The 17,772-nt window shown below is 43.9% G+C and overlaps 1 protein-coding gene across 1 annotated transcript in view; it reads right to left on the bottom strand.

Moving 5' to 3' along the window:
- LOC139328888 (protein kinase C-binding protein NELL1-like) overlaps positions 1 to 17,772 on the bottom strand; it is a 233,835-nt gene that overhangs the window by 151,138 nt on the left and 64,925 nt on the right. Inside the window, exons 5-7 of the mRNA XM_070958961.1 lie at positions 10,816 to 10,912; positions 3,973 to 4,045; positions 3,358 to 3,440 (exon numbers count right to left, since the gene is read on the bottom strand). Coding sequence (XP_070815062.1) covers positions 3,358 to 3,440; positions 3,973 to 4,045; positions 10,816 to 10,912 — 253 coding nt within the window. The remainder of the gene's footprint in view (positions 1 to 3,357; positions 3,441 to 3,972; positions 4,046 to 10,815; positions 10,913 to 17,772) is intronic.

Here is a 17,772-nt window from a genome sequence, read left to right as displayed (position 1 = left end):
TGGGCTAATGTTCTTCATTTCACCCTTATTTACACTGAAAATTATTCTATAGCTCATCCACCTGCTGAGATGTCCTTGCGTCGCTCACTCCCACGTGATAGACTCGCTCTTGCACAAAGAAGCACACACTCACATGCGCACACAAAGTCAATCACGCACACTAACACACAGTTATGCAGATAGTGTAGTCTTATAAATGGTTTTAGCGCTCCCCCATAGCTCCAGGGCAAAATGCACAACGCCTGTTAGCCTCCTGTTGTCACGATGCAGTCGTCTTTTCCTGACACCCCTCTGAACCCTGAAAGTACTTCCCCCGTGTGTGCGAGTGTGCGTGTCTGTGTGCTGCCTAAAAAAAACCTAACCTCTAGCATTTCAAATGACAGTAGCAAGAAAATAAGCATCAAATCATACAGCGGTTACATTGCTTATTGTCCCACCCCTGAGCGTGCTAATAAAGATGTAGCTGCTGCTGAAGAGTGGTCAATAAAATCCATCCTGTGCTAAATGACTTTAGTAAGTGAAGGTCAGTATTTCGGTAAGATAATTATGAATGTGTTACTAACAAAAACAATACGGCAGCCAATGACATGTAATCAAAGCTCACACTCAGACTGTGATTCGTCAGGAAATCATATGAGAGGAAACATCACCTGCCGATGCTGACCGCTGCTCACTCGTGTTTATATTTTATGTGGCGCCTTCTGGGCTGCACACGCTTTGTGATACTGGGCTACAACAAACTTTGACTTGACGTTTTCCTTCATCTCGTCCTTTTTTCTCAGTTACATTTATCTGACAGCTGGAGTCAGAGCAGTTATTACCTTTGCTGATTCAAATAAAGCAACCCGTTGCCATTTCCAGAGCGTCAAATGCCACCACTGACCCTTTAGCATCTGTATGAGATGCACCAAGCTTTCAGCTAACTCCACTGTAAACGCAGTCTCGCTACCAGACAGCCTCTCCAACATGTGGTTAATGTTAGTTCTAATATTCTTGTTTCCTGATGTTGAATTTACGGTTTACATGTTCGCATTTTCATCTTTCATATTGTTTATTATCTATGATTGATTTTTATTATATAGTATACATATTTTTACACATTTCTTGCATTAATTTACATAATCATAGATATTTCTTATTTCCTTTTTCCATTTAATTAATGTTGTACAATGGGAACAACTGCAACTGACCCATCCAAAGACCCCACCATCGTCCAGTTGTGGACTTTTTTGCTCTTTATACTACATCACCTTGGTCTGAGTGTCTAATACCGCCACGGATGGGTTTACAGCAGAGTTAGTTGACAGCCTGGTGCGTCTCCTATAGAGGGCACCTTGTGTGTTTGCATGAGAAGCCAAGGGCTGTGACAAATTGTCAGTATATGATATAAGTCCATAAAATATCAAATCTTTGATGCTTCTCTGCTTCCTTCATTTTTCCAACTGATACCACAGCGCAAAGTCTTCAAGCCTGAGGTGAAGATTTTCAATCAACAGCAAAACCAATCAAACTCAAGGTCTTTCTGGTCGCATTTCCAAGGCAACTGAGCGAGCTCAATCTGCTGATGAGGACTGTGTAATACGGTCAGAAGCTCCAGAAATGCAAGAAGTTGGGTTTTGCTGTCAGTCTCTACTCTTCTTTACAGTTTGTACTTTTACTGGATTATCATGTACTTTACACGTTGAAGGAGCTCGAGTAGATGCATTCACGTTTCCCTCCTTTGTTATCATGCACCTGCATTCAAAGTGAAAACTGTTCTGTTGTTTCATTAATCTTGAGCAAAAAAACAAAAAGCTGGCAAAAAAAAGCATGAAAAAAAAATAATATGACACCTTCAGGGACCAGTAATTGTCTGTTCTCTGTTCCCTCTTACATGCACATTAATATCTTTGTGTGTTTTTTGGTGAGTCTTCTAAAACCACTTCAATCCACGCTCACAATAATAACCGACAGAATAATCACATTTTCTAAAGACAGATTAAGGTGCGTGTTCATGTTGTTTTTGCTTTCCAACAATAACTGGTATCTTTTTTTGGGCCCCGTCTTGTTGAAATTAAACAAAAATGAGATACTGACTTCAGAGGAGAAAGAACAATAAGCTTCAATGAAGGCAGCCACAGAATGAAAGGATTCTGTTGTCTCCGGCTGCAGTGGGGAAGGAAGTTATTTATTCATTCTCATTTATTTATTTATTTGTTTGTTTGTCAGGCTACAACTGGGAAAGGTATTGGTCATCCACCTGGACAAGCCGGCGAGCACTGTGAGGGTTATGTTTTATGACTTCTCAGGTGCATTCAACACCATTCGTCCAGCTCTACTGGGAAACAAACTGACAGCAATGCAGGTGGACGTCCCCCTAGTGTCCTGGATTGTGGACTACCTGACTGGCAGACCACAGTACGGGCGCCTGCAACACTGTGTGTCAGAGTGGTCAGCAACACTGGGGCCCCACAGGGGACTGTCCTCTCTACCTTCTTCTTCACCCTATTTTGCTTATTGCTCAGAGACCTGCCACCTTCAGAAGTTTTCTGATGACTCTGCGATCGTTGGATGTATCAGCAAGGGCGATGAGGATGAGGATGACTACAGGGCTGCTGTGGACAACTTCATCACATGGTGTGAGCAGAACACACTGGATGGAAACAGTAGGTTAGTGTGGACATTGTGGAGGATTACAAGTACCTGGGGGTACATATTGACAACAAACTGGACTGGGCAAAGAACACTGAGGAAGGGCCAGAGTCGTCTCTATTTTCTGAGGCGACTGAGGTCCTTCAACATCTGCCGAACGATGCTCAGGATCTTCTATGAGTCTGTGGTTGGTAGTGCTATTCTCTATGCTGTTGTGTGCTGGGGCAGCAGGCTGAGGATGGCGGACGCCAACAGACTCAACAAACTGATCCGCAAGGACAGTGACGTTGTGGGGATGGGGTGTGACTCTCTGACGGTGCTGTCAGAGAGGAGGATGCTGACTCTTGGACAACGTCTCACACCCACTTCATGATGTGCAGGCCAGGCACAGGAGTACGTTCAGTGAGAGACTCATCCCACCAAACACAGGACTGAACGCTACAGGAAATCATTCCTGCCTGTGGCCATCAGACTGCACAACTCCTTCCTCTCAATGGCCCTTGGACTTTTTTCTCAATATATATGCATGTACATATTGATAATATATATATGTTTATTTAATCTCTTCTATCTCTTCGGAGCACATAAAGTATTCCTGATTCTGATTCTGTGAATCTTAGTGAAAAGTCTCCTAAACATTTATGACACTAATGAATCCATCTTTGCAGCTGATTATACGTTCTTCTAACTTGTTACGCCGCCGCAGAGGTCGTTTCTTGTTCTTACCTTCAGGGTCATCTTGGCCAGAAGCTCCTGAAGGTCCATGATGCCTTGCACCAGGCTCAGGAAATCGCTGCAGGTCGGGCAGGCTCAACGGAGGAAAAGGAAGCACCAAAACAGAGAAGAAGAGGAGAAGAAGAAGAACAAGAGAGAAGTGTTTAGATAAGGGATTGATAAGAACACATGGCCGCTAGCAACAAACAAACAAAAAAAAGCCTCATGCATCTGTTTGCTCTTTGTCTTAGGCTTGTGGCTGCTGTTAGTATCAATAATACAGCGACAAGGTGTGATTACATGCCTTATTGATCAGTGCAGAGACAGTGGCACAGCGGTGGCCTCGTATCTTAATCTGTTTGACAGTAAACAGATGGAGAAACAAGGCGGGGAGAGAGGAGGCTGCACTGAATCTGAATTAGAGCAAAATGAAGATTGCTGGAGTGGAGCGAGAAAAAACAATGGAGGGCGGTGTTGTTTGCGATCAGCGGGGAGAGGTCACCACCAGCTAATGCGTAGCTCATTACAGCCCAATTTTAGAATGGTACGCAGTTAATGGCGAACGCTCTTTTCACCGTCTGAGCATGTTCGGGACACTTTGTACGACTGTGCAATCATGGTACTCACTGCGGTTAAGGTTAGGACACTGCGTAATGTAGCCGTTGGGAGCGAAAATCAACTTCACATCCTGGATAATGCCCTGGAAACACAGAGGGAGGGGTGCAGGGAAAAGACAGAGAGAGACAATGATGGATATCTCTTTGGATCTAATGTCTGAAAACATGACAAAGACTATGAGCCTTATTTTCTTCTTTGCATTGAAATTGACTTTGCTCATCTGTTTGGTATTTTGGGGCTCAAAATTCCATTTACCTCCATTTTATTGGGATGAAGGCCGACGTCTCAGAGACAGATATCTCAAAGGCTGGAAAAATAAAACCAGAACCTTCTGCACGGCTCAGCCTGGTCTCACATGAATAACACACCCTTGTCTGAAGTCATTTTTTGCTTTTTGCATGTCATTTAACACCATCCCTTTCAGCTTCTCGTGTGCCATTTTAAGCACAAATGTCACAGAGACAGTACTGTCAGACGGCGCAGCTTAAAGAGGAAGAAAGGAACAAAGATGCAACTTTCACTCACTGTGAAACTGGGGTTCACGTCTCGTCAAAGTTAACTTATTGTAACCGAGACTATGACCTTGTCCTAAATCTAACCAACTAGTGTTTGTGACCAAATATATCCAACCCGTTCATATTCCCACAGCGTCACGGGTAGGCTCTTTAGTCTGCGTATGAGATGCATCGACCTTTCAACTCCGCTGTAAATCCACTGTGGTAATATAAGACGCTCAGAGCAACTGCTCCAGCCGCCCAACACGCCCTCACGCCAGCGACGCACAAAGCCTTCCCAACACGTGCTTAACATCGTGAAACAGCGGCACTTTGGTTAGGCTTAGGAAAAGGTCGTTCACTTGTGGCCTCTCACGGGACACGACCCCCAGGCTCCTCCGTGAAAGTCGCGTCCATCTGCTCCACCTTCCTCCACCTGTGGACTTTCTTGCTCTTTAAAGCACGTCACCGCTCCAGTGGTCTAATATTGACGTGGATGGGTTTACACTGGACTTAGTTTAAAGCCGGGTGCATCTCATACAGACGCTCAAGGGTAAAGTGGACGTCCGTGTCGTTGGTATCTGACGGCCTCAGAAAAAGAACAGGCTGATGTTACCAAGTAGTTTTGGTGCCTAAACTCAACCAAACAGCAACCGTTTCACAGCTTTAACCATGTGTTTTTTATTGTTCCATGACAGTGAAGGTCACCTGTCTTCTTGCTTTTCTAATAAACTAATAATGCGGGCGCCGCTAAATGAGGCGAAAATGCAAAATTTCCACTCATGCTGTTCAAACACATCGCATGAGACCACATTGCATGCTTTAATAGTTGAATCTGGACCCAGATCTGCTTAAACTACACATATTAAAATCCTTTAAAAATACTCGAGTTTACACCAAAATCTAAATTTGATGGAAGTCTTGAATACTAGAAAACTGGAAATCATCTGGTTAACGGCAACTGGCGATGAAACAGCCCCTAAAACGGCAGGACAGGCAACTCATTCGACGACGCTTGTATTTTAGAAATGTTTCAAAGAATAAAGCTAGTGTGCATGCAGCATCCATTCCTGACTGAACTGAAGCAAAGGCACTTCACACGTAGGCAGAAGTAAATGGCCTAAAAACTGATAGGCTTCTCTCCTCGAACAGACTGTCTGTCAATCACTCTGAATGACAGGGTATCTCTAAAGGTGCAGGGCTGGTAAATAGAGGGCCTCATGATGACCACAGAGGACAATCTGGGGAAAAAAGGCAACCCCTCTAATGGAAAACTGAACTTGTGAGACACTGGGCTGCACACACACACACACACACACACACACACACACACACACACACACACACACACACACACACACACAGGCATATGCACATGGGGATAATATAATTTCACCTTTCCTTCAAAGCAGCTACTGAAAACATGCTGGAAGGACATTAGAATTCACCACCTTAAGCACAGCTTGCATCAACTTGTCTCTGCTTTATGTGTATGTGAAAGCCATTTACAGTGCAGGCAAGCCGCCTGGATGCAAGCAACACCTGCCTCCATTTCGCACACAGACATGGAGAGAGGGAACCTTGAGGCGAACAGGCTTGCAGCACAGATTGAGAACACACACACACCCACATGCACGCACACACACACAGAGGCTGTGCAAGCAGTGGATGGTGAAGAAGAGATTGTCAGTGTCAGTCAGAATGAAAATGAAGGTGTAGATCACAGATGTCTGTCCCGGTGGTGTAATATAGGGGTCCTGACCACACATCACTGTCAATGATCAGTAGGTAATTCGAACTGAAGTCATAAAACCTCTCTGCTCTCTCTCACACACACACGCACACACAGAAATGTACGTTTGTTTCACTCCTATGCCAACGCCTATGGCAGACACGTTTGAATACTATTCAGGCAGCAACACATTTTCTATTGTTCTGTCTGCATTAATCAATATTCTAACAATCACAGCGAATTAAAGGATTACATGTTATATGAAAAGGGGTCGCTGAAAGCCATGAACGCACCAGGGATGACCAGCTCAGTCTCTCTGCTTTCGTTAAAAGAGATCTGTTTCCAGCATACCTGATCCGACCGATCCAATGCATGCTGACTGTCAGCAACACATGGCAGACAAGTCAGAGATGAGGTGAATGAGCTCGCAGCTACAAAGCCACATTTTTGCCCTCAGGAGTTCGTGGAGGCCAAATCAGAGCTAAAAGATAGAGATTATTGGACTTGCTTTCATCACGTGGACAGAAACATGCCTTCAAATGAATGCTAATCTTGAACTTCCTCACCTGGATTTATTTTTTAGAACAGCTGCATATATCAGCCAGAGCAATGTTACAATGTGGTAAACTGAGTCGGGTGTGCATCAAAAAGTTAATTAATGCAGCCTTGAGGAGGTTTGAGGGTCTTTACACCCACATCGTCTATGACTACAAACAGAGGAGATGCAGACGAGGCAACAAAGGAGCAAAACGATGTGTTTTTGAAAGTAAAGTCAGTCACATGACCTACATCCAGGTGACTGTGTGTTTCCTCTGAACATACACACGGCATCGCACTGGAGGTGTGTGTATAAACACTCCTACACTGTCCATCTGATGTGAATGTGAACACATTCAGGGTAAAGCTGAAAGTCAAGACAAAGCAATTACAAATGTGTCACTGTCCAGATTCTTACAGGTGGTACTGCAGTCTTGACTAGATGCATAACCAAAAAGGTGCATGTGTGTTTTCACGCATGTGAGCGAGCGTTTGCAAGAGTTAAAAAGACGAGAAAAGTTCTGCAAAGTGATGGGACTTTGCCAATTAGGGCTAATTCAAGGTTTGGTTCTGGGCTTAAGGTTTAGATTAGAATTAAAATTGGCTTAGGGTTTGGTTATAGCTCAAGCTGGGGAAAGGAAATAAATACAGCTGAAAAAGATCCACACAAAGAGTGTGAATGTGTGTGTGCTTTCATGTTGTTTATGCATCATTTGTCTCTTTGTGTCCCCAAACATTCACAAGTTCACTCACCGTTATAGCTGATAAAATAACCTTCATATCGCTTGTCTGCTCGCTTTTACAGTCATAAGCTTATTTATTATAGCAATAATAGGCCAGGCATGTTGGCCAGCACTCCGCCCGCAGGCAGCACTGACAGAGCGTTATTATCCTGGGTAAAGCTTTATCCTGTGATTCTTTCTTCATCAAATTCATCATGCACAGCGTGACTTTTCCCTGTTCGAGCAGCGTGTGAAGACTTAACCTCCACCTGCAGTTCATCTCTCAAGACTAAACAGGCATCAACAACACTAATTTACAAGTGTGAGAGGTAAAAGGCAGATGAACAGAGAGGGACAAAGAGGGATGATAAGGACGAAGACCTGCCGGAATAATTAAGAGATGGACTGACTCCACACAATGTGCAACGTCTTGATGGACGGTGATGATCTTGCTCCGCTTTTGTCCAACATGGACTCTAAACCAAAGTGATTGGTTAGTCGCACCACCACAGTGCGACGTAAAAGAACAGAACACAATAAAACATTGATTTCTTTCTTTTAGCCACGAGCAAAGACGCACATTAAAGCAGCTCAGCTCCTTAAGGCAAAGCTGCACCTTTTGATTTTGAGACCTTTTGAGAGTCAGTGGCGGTCGATGTTTCACATTTTAGCCATCAAATTGCACACAATAACACTTGTGTGTCATTCATTGTGGAGCGTGTGTGCTCAAATTCCTGGGAGAAACTTATCTAGGAAATATTCAACATATCAAAAACAAGTACATTCACTAAAAATGCATGCAAATAATCAATAGGCCCCAACCCTGAAGTTTTCAAGTCTGTATCAGCAGAGCTACAGTGCGTTGGGGGGTTAACGTATCCTATTCCAATTACGACAAAAAAGGAGCTTCGCAGCATCAATAGGAAACACATACAACACTTTTTACGGCTTAGCTCTTCATGAAGTAGTTGAAATTTAAATTCTTTTCCAGTTCAACCCATGAGTTTCCTTTTGCTCATTCTAGGCGAAATTAACACATCAGGTACGGAGGACAAATTATGCTGTTGATGTTACGACGCTGAAAAGGAAAGGCTGTGAACAAAGCATGAGCTAATTTAAACAACCAGGAAACAGAAGAGACACGAGGCATGAAAAGCAAAGGCTAAGTGTTAGATCTAAGCTCGGAATCTCTCGCGTCCGGGGCTCGGCTTTCCTTCATCGCGCTGCCTTATGTAACGCGTTCAAGCTTTCCATCATTGTCCGCAGCAGATTCATTACGGTCGCGTGGTGCATGAAACGCCGAGCGCTTCACAAAGGCGCCGGTTCCAAACGAGCCTGCGGTGTCCCTGAGGAGTCAGCATCCTTGCCACAATGGATTCTAGATAAAGATAATTTATTACAGTTGCTCCTTCAGATGGAGAGGCTCCTGGGAGGAGGCTGCATGAGGACGAGGAGCGTCTCGAGCCACTGTGAGGGCTCAGTATGTTTTATTTAAAGGCCTAGTTAGCTCGCTTATCATTATCCCCCTGCTGAATCCTGAACGGGTTAGATTACAGCTGCTGCTTTATTTCAACTCCTATCTCTATCTGCGGCGTTACTTCTATAGCTCCTGGCTATTTTTCCCCCTTTCCTTCGCCTCTCCCTTCTTTATTGTTTTCTCTTCTTTCCCAACAAGCTCTTCATCCTTCCCTGCTTTTAACGTGAGACGACATGAAATGGCTCTGTTTATCCCCTTGTCTTTAGCAGGTTAAAGCAGGGAGCAGCTGAGAAACTGCGACAGGAGAAGCAAAGTAGCAGCATTGAGCAATATGTTTTGTCTCCGTCTGCATGTCGTTTGTATCTGTGTCTCTTAAAGCAACGCATAACACGCCTGGCCTCTGTTAAACAGTTAAAGCAAGTCCTAACTCCCTGTAAAACCACAGCTTGATAGGATGTGTTCATTAGTTAGCTCACAAAGTTCTGGTAGACGTCCTTTTGAACTTCGGTGAGAGGCAAACTGTGTCACTTGCTTCCAGTCTTTAAGCCAATTTAAACACTGGAAACAAAAGACTCTGGGATTTAAGAGAGCTTTTGTCAAACCTTCACTTCTTTTCTCAAGTAGACGGCAGCCTCAGCATGAAATGAAGCCCGGTAGCTAGCTAGTAGGCTAACTGAAGCAAGATATCTGAACCTGACTGGAACCAAAACCTCTTTCTTATGGTTGTCTTTAAGTACTAATGACATATTTTCAGCACACTAGAACTGAGTGTCTATCTCTGGAAACTTTTGGTCAAACATTAAATTACAAGACATAAACCTGGTGGCCCAGCTCGCTGACCATTAAGCGGTTGTGACAGAAGCTAATAGATGTATAAAGACGTATTTTCTGTGGCTAAAAGCTCTCCCAACCTCTTTCATGCTTTGTTGTATTGCTACTGTGCCTTTTATTTTGTCTGTAGCAAAACTTGTATTAAGGCAAATATAAAGAAAAAAAAAATGCGTACAATCTAATACTTCGTGACTCATAAATGTGCATGAGTAGAAGGAGATAATTAGGTTACTCTTGCTCTAAATGACCCTTCCAATACATTGAGCAACAGGTCCTTGATTCAAGGTGCTACAAGTGCACCTGTCAGCCGACATGCCAGCTCAACCCAGTGTAAACCTAAAGGGAGAATCTCCTCATTCCCTCTGTCACTTCACACAGGCCTGTGCGCTCCCACACCATCTGTCACTGCTGCTGACGAACACTTTGGAGCGCTCCCCGCACACGGAGGGTAGACAGACTCCGAGCACCGAGCCGACTCGGATTAGGGAAACTGGATGACGGAGCTGCGTCTTTCAAGACCAGAGCTTTCCTGCAGAAGACGGAGCTCCTTGAAGTCTTGATCCAAGAGCGGAAGCAGGAGGAGGAGGTGGAGGGAGGAGGGCTTGTGCGCAGCAGCGACAAAATATGCGGGGGAGAAATAATTTACACCGCACTGGAGGCTTGTGGCTAATCAATACGTTACATAGAAAAAATGAAGGGCCCATTGATTGAATGGCGGGTGAGCAGGAGAGGCAGGAATGTCAAGAGCATGTGCATGTCTTGGTGGCACTCTGCCACGTCCCCTCCCTGCTGCGAGCGCATGCAGGAGCCTAAGAAAATGAGCAGTGATTAAAAATCGACAACGCCGTAATGGGCCTGGGAATAAGCATTTCAGAGCACATGCTGAGCTTCTTGCTGCTCCTGTGTGAGCCCACGGTACTTCTTTCTTGTGTCTTCCACTTGACTCTCTTCCCCCTCACTGCCTACTGCAAATCTGGCCAATTATGCCAGCTGATGTTGAATGTGAAGCGCATTCAGGTGTGCGGAGGAAGTGTATGCGTGTATCACACGTGGTCTTACCTTGAACAGGCCATGCTTGTGGCTGTGCTGGCCCAGCCACACTCCACTGCCTGGGGTGAGCTCCATCTGAGGGGGGTCTATCACCCGCTCATAAATCCTGCCAACAGCAAATCAGAAGAGAATGTTTGGTTATGATAACGACACAGACACAAACGCGTTTTGCTCTTTGTCCTGGTCTGGCAGGAACACTGATCCAATACAGCTGAATACCAGAGCAAATCCAATGGACCGTGTGCATGTCTGCTCCCTCCCTCCGCCTTCATGAGAGAGGCTGTTCTCCTCAAGCATGACAGCCTGTCTCGCCCCACGGCTCTCTAACACGGTATTGATATCTGGACCTGGGATGCAGGCTGGATTAACCGCCCCGACTCCTGACACAGACACAAGCAGGCTTTGGCATTATCGAGGCAGACATCCTCAGCGTCATTCAGTCATTTTCCTTCGCAGAGGTGGGCTCAGAGATGCCGCCGCGCCACGATAGGCCTCTGCAGGGATGTCGTAGAACCGCTCTCCTCCTCCTCCTCCTCCTCCTCCTCCTCCTCCTCCTCCTCCTCATTCTACGAGCCCATTCACAGAGACTCGCTCACAGTAGCCTGATGATTTTCTGCTGCTTCTCAATTTCAGATTCATTGAAAGGATATTACATGTTTTGATCCCTGGTGGAAGAATTGCAACAATATGTACTTCAAAAGTAAGGGCAGAAATAAGTACCAGCCACAATCATTAAAGTAAAGAGGAAATGACTCATCATGCAACATAAAATTTCTTCTTATTAGTGGTGGGAGTAGAAAATAAAGCAAAAACGTCGTGACTGGTCTTGATATATGGCCGTACCAATCCCCTGTAAGTCACCGTCATTTTGGTGCTTTAGGATTATACTTCAGACCCATTAAGCAGTATTTTTGTTATTAACACTGAGTGAAATGTCTCCCTTTACTGAGAAAAGATAGCTAGTGCTGCTAATCCCTGCAGCTCGGCAGCTTTCAAAGGTTTTGTCAGTTCTTGGCTACGGCCCATCACAACATGGAGGTAAAAGATTTTTCTCATGAGACGTGGGCCTGAATCATGACCACAATGCTTGTCAATATTACATAACATCTGACAGGTGGAAAGAAAATGGGATGCGTCCATGCCCATATGTTTCTGCTGCATGTGTATTGTAGGTACGGGCTTTAACTTGTCAAAAATGACTTAATGCAGTTGAGTGCATGTAATTGTAACATTAATAAACTGTCAGAATTCATTTTAAGACATGAGCACAAAATTGTGATCAAATGAGGCGTTCACTGCAATGTTTATCAGCCTCAGCCGGTGCCTTTTCAACATTGTGTGTGACAAACAAATTACCACTGTCAAGCCGAGAAAGATATAACTTTTCAATGACATGCAATTTGCTCTAAAAAAATCCACATGGTAGTTTCCTTTAAAGCTGTAAGGAAGCAATTTTCCTCCAGTGAACGAATAAAGTATAGAAAAGCAGTAAAAAATGTCTGAGTCACAGTCAGAGGCGTCCAATAAACGCATATAGTGAAGCAGAAAAACAATGCTACACATCAGTAATTATAGGACTGTTTTCTTCGATGCAGACAATTTAGATTTTTTTTAAATAGCAGTTTGTACTATGAGAACATGAAATGGTGTACAAGTGCTGCAGTGCTGTTCATGCTGTAGCTGTCTGATTTCCCACCTGCTGGGCGAGCTGTCACTGCGGTAGAGAATGTAGAGGTCATGTGATTATACTCTATTTTGTCTCGCCCAACCTTTCTGCCTTTGCTTCCCTCGCTTTCCCCTATCGTCAGCAGCTCAGCGGCAGTGAAGAGTGGGAGTTTCACACAGGGAACAGAGCTTGGAGAGCGGCGATGCCAATTAGAATAGCGACGCGCTCATGGGCATACTTGCATGGTCCAACACCACAGGCTGCAGCCATCAACAGCTAATTATAGAGGACTTACGCCAGTCAACATATTGTACGGTATGATTAACAGCTCTTCTATCATCGTGGTGCAGGATCCAATGGAATAGCTACAGCTTACAACCAAGAGAACAGAAGAGACTGTGGATAAAAGCACTCAATGTCTTGCCCATCATAAAAATCCCAAAAACATATTGTCTCACAATGTACCATAGAGGTATGGAGCCATCTAGATAGTTTTAGTTTCATTTGTCCAGGTTTTGAGATTTTTGTACCTGAGATTTCAGCCAATGTAGGTGTTCTTTAGGCATTTTATTTATTTTGAATTTTGGGAGAGCTGATCCTTTAAAGTAATAATCTTAAAGAGTTTCAACCAGTCACACTTTTTGCTCGCTTTAATGTTCTGAAATTACCTTTTTTTTTTAAAGAGCCTTCATTGTTAGTCTTGGAGCGACCTGCAGTCTACATGCCTACCTGTGCTTGAGGGATTGCAGTGTTCATTTTTGTAATTTCACCTCACTGATCTCAGCCCCCCTGTCCCGCAGTCATATCAGAGCTTTATTAAGTTAGCACGGAAAGAAACTGAACATTTCCGACTGCTGCTGATTCCTATTAACAGCGTTCAACAAGCAAACTTTTTATTGTGGAGCAGCCACAGCTAAGGCACTGCATTCGTAGCTGAGTTAGTGATCAATCATCACAAGAAGGACCAGCCAGAGCGAGCTGTTCGATGAAGAACTGCAGCCTGCACCGTGCTTTACTAATGTGTGCAGACCTACATGGCGTGTGCAACATGATGGAACAAGGCTAATTACTGACTGACATCTTCATTAACACAACGCAAGTTTGTTTGGCTGCTCTGTAAACGGATAAAACTCCTCTGTTAATAACCATTAGAGGAGTGTTTGCTAGCCTCAGAATTCTGGGACCTGCAATCTTAAACCACACTTGTTGTCACCACCAGTAACCACGGGTGTCTGAAATCTTGAGGATTATAACTTTAATGTGGGATTAGCAGTGGTACTCTGCTTTGCCAAATCCCTTAGCATCTACTGCACAGTAGAAAGGGAATGCTAATCAATAAAAGCTTGTTGGATGTGGAGTGGCTTGCAGGGAATACATGATACAGTGGAGCCAGATGAATCAGACCCATCACTTCATCCATAACCAGCAAAATAGGGCAGCGCTGCTCCACATTTACACCGCTGCTCTTAACCTTTATCAGTGTGTGTGTGTGTGTGTGTATGCGGGAGTGAGAGAGGCCCACATCTCAATACAGAAGAAGGAGGCAGGCAGATGTGGAGCGACTCAGCCATCATTCATGGCTGAACCAAAGCGGAAAGCGCCGCATTATGGCCAGCTCGAACTGCGGGAGCACCATACGCCTGAGACTGTACAAATCCACATCTTACCACAGAACACATATTTTGTTGACAGACCACTTCAATAAGCTGCCAGGCCACCTCATTTCCACCGATTTGCCGGCTGAATTGAATAAACTGCATTTAATCTTGGGCAGTCTGGATTTCAGCTATACTGGCTGGCTGTTTCCCAAGTTTGTCTTTAAGCCAGCGATAAGAGCAAATACATGAAAAAGACTAGAAAAACACTAAAGCCACAAATGCTATCAAAAGCGGTGTCCATCTAGCTTACGGATTACATGTCAGAAAATTCCAAAACTAACAGCTTTCATTTTCAAAAGTGAGACACAATATTTAGGTCTCTGGCAGCCTTCATGGCTCCCCTTCAAAAGAACAATCTCAATCACAGCCTTCATTATTTGCTCTGCCAATATCTGTCGGCCACACTAAACTACAGACCACTTCCAATTTTCCACTCGACGAGCTTGAGACATTTTCTGTCATGTTTGTGCCTCTCCTCTGCCAGAGAGATGAAGTCAGAAATTGTGAGTCAAAGTCCCTTTTGAATCACTCGCCTCACCGTGGGACAAAATTCTCAAAGCTCTCCGTTTATCTGCTGCCAAAGGCACCAGCTGGGATATGTCACATCACTGAGGGCACGTGGGACATTACTGTTTAGTGTGGCAGCTCAGGCAGGAAGCTAAAAAGAGCGTCTTGCAGAAATGTGGAACTGGGGGATCAGTCGCACTTCATCAAACCTGAATCAGTGAATCCGGGGCAGAATCAGCTGATGAAGCTCTCTCTGATTGATTTCGATTAAGCTGTTTAACACAACTTAGAAGCAGTATAACATTTAAGAACTGAAATATTAGATTTAAGAACCAAAGCTCCAGAGCTAAAACAATCAAAACTCTCCAAGAAGCAAAAGTCAAAAGATCTGAAAAACAGTGTCCATGCTGAAATAAAAAAGACTTAAACAGGCTCGTTTAGCCAGTTCTTGGTATTTTGTCCACTTTGAACTGAATCCACGATGGGGCAGCTATCAGAGCCCCACCAACACAGAGGTGGCATCTCGAGCTGGTCCTCGTCAGACAACTGACCTTCCCTGCTGACCGCTAATCCCCCACCTGGAGGACTTATTCATGGACTTATTAAACATCTTCAATGGATCCCTTTCCTGGTATTTACTGTATCACTTATGGACTTATTATTATGTCATTGTTTTCTACGTCCACACTAACCAACCGACCCCGTTCTACACCTGTGCATAGAAAAACAAGCACTTTGTAACTGGAAAAAACTTGCCGGGGAACATAATCCGTGTGAGAACCCTGTTTCCTCGTTAAAAAGCATTTACTGGTGTAAATGTCAAGGAGATATTGTTGCTTGCATTTACTTTAATTATTCAAAGTGTCTTTTTTCTCCCTTAATCCTAATGTTTTTGAGGGAATTTTGCTTGTCGCCTTAAACGACTCAGGCTTTGTCACAAACTGCTGCGGGCCTTTATTTCTATTTCAGTAGGTGCTTGCAGTAAATGGCTGCATCATGTGTTCTTTCAGCTAAGCCAGCTAAGCCCAGACATTGATCATGATACCACCCGAGAGTACAAGTGCGCCGCACAGTCCAAAACACATAATGCTCGACACTGGGTACAAACACGGCCAGAAACAAAGAGAAGATTTATTGTGACCAAAACGCACAAGGATCACCATGAGACAACCTTTCCTTTATGAGAACAAACTATGCCTTACTAATTCTAATGTGGAGCTGATTCTCAGTTACAGTCCATTTACTGAGATTGGATATAAATTTTGGCTCATTTACATGTGAATTTCTACTCTGCTGCACAGAGAAAGCTACCGATCAGCTGTTTCCTTATGCTAACAGAGTGCATATTCTGTTGCTATATTTCTAACTGTGTCTACAAACTGGACGTGTCGTCACAATGACTGCAGCAGGCCTGAATCACTTGCGTTATAAAGGACATATCCGAGCTCAGTGAACCTTGTAACCATGGGGTGACGCTGAACAGAAGAAGCTTCATCCATTTGCAAGTCAAACACACCACCCTCTTCCACTTTTCATATACAGTGTACGGCTGCTACAGATCATGAGAGATAGTAAACAAGCTTGGCATCACTGGAGAATGTTTGTGCATAATTACATCCCTGGGTGACATCTCTCTGAAAGCACTGGCAAAAGTGTCATGCATTATAGAGCCCTTTATAATTATATTACAGCCACCCGCAATATGCGCAACTGAAGTGCATCAGACAATGTGTGTTGTGGTCTCTAGTGTATAGTGTATACACAGGAAAAAGCACACACGTACATATCTGATGCTGCTATAAACACAATGTGTCGGCGTAGCAAACAGCACCACAGAAATGAGTGGAGCTTTAAACCTCTCCATATCTGCTGGAATTCAGGTACATTTTGTGTTTTTCCCTACATGCCTTTTGGTTCGTCCTCTGTTATTTGTGTTTCTGCAAAGCGCCGTGTGAGCCTGGGTTTGGAAAATGACACCGACTTCACTGCTTTTATATGCAAAATGTGCAACCATTTTTTTATTTCATTATTTTGTCACAATTTTAAAAAGAGGCAGAGCAAACAAAGGAGAATTTTTAAAGCGGGAGTTTCATTCAAATGAGGAATGGCAAAGTGAATGTTGGTATTTTTCTGGAAACTGGGACTTAGACCTGAGAAAAGACGTCTCAGACTGGCTTCTGCTTCTGGAGCAAAGCTGCTGCATTGCCAATTGGGTGATTGGAGCAAATTCACAGCAATAATAGAAAACTGCATTTCAATCAAACATTCTCCAACCAGTAGATGGATTTAAATCAGCATAAAAAACGTAGCTTTAATGTGGTTAAAGCAGGAACATCAGTAAAGCCGTCTGCAGGTATCTATAAGTTAATATGGGTGATTCACACAGTACGTGTTCACAGCTGAGTAATACTGTGCAAAAACGCTCTTCTTCATCCCTGCAGCCATCTGAAGGCAGCAGGACAGATATAATACATGGTGAATCTGCATCAGGAGTAGACCCCTATGGAGCCATTACTGATGGTAAGAGGGCCACAACAGCATGAGTAGTCCTTCTTAGGGTCAAACAGAATCAGCTGAAACAATAAACACATCAGACTTTGGCATCTTTTGAGTAAATCATGTGTCTGTGAGAAAGAGGCCCTCTGAGGATTTATCAAAAGCTCAAGACCACAGGCTCCTGATGTTTAAATGCAAAGTTTAAACTCTTGCTGTGTTTCGAGCTTAAGCATATTCTTTTGGCTTGTTAATGCCTTGTGGGCTGATACAATAGACATGGGGAGATAGCTGAATAAGGCTTTTCAATGAAGCTCCATTAGGTCTACATCTACATAGAAGCTTAGTTAATGTGCTTTTTTTTGTAGTATTTAGCAGAGCTGAGAGTTCAGTTGATTAATCAGCAACTAAATTGATGAATCATTTATGCCATTTTCAAGTAAAAATGAACTGTAACACGACGTAGTTGCAGCTTTTATTACTTTTCTGTGCATTAAGGGACTGTGTGGGCGGGTTTTGGACCGTTTGACAGAACGAGCAGAGGTGAAGACGCTGACTCGGCCTTTAAGAAATGATGGCGTTTTACCATTCGCTGGTCATTTTATCGAACATCTGACTAATGAAGAGAGTGAGATGCAGCCC

This window comes from Chaetodon trifascialis, chromosome 1 (assembly GCF_039877785.1).
Source record: "Chaetodon trifascialis isolate fChaTrf1 chromosome 1, fChaTrf1.hap1, whole genome shotgun sequence".
In the NCBI taxonomy this organism is placed as follows: Eukaryota; Metazoa; Chordata; class Actinopteri; order Chaetodontiformes; family Chaetodontidae; genus Chaetodon; species Chaetodon trifascialis.
The sequence above is the reverse complement of the archived record's forward strand: the minus strand, read 5'-3'. Positions and strand labels throughout refer to the sequence as shown.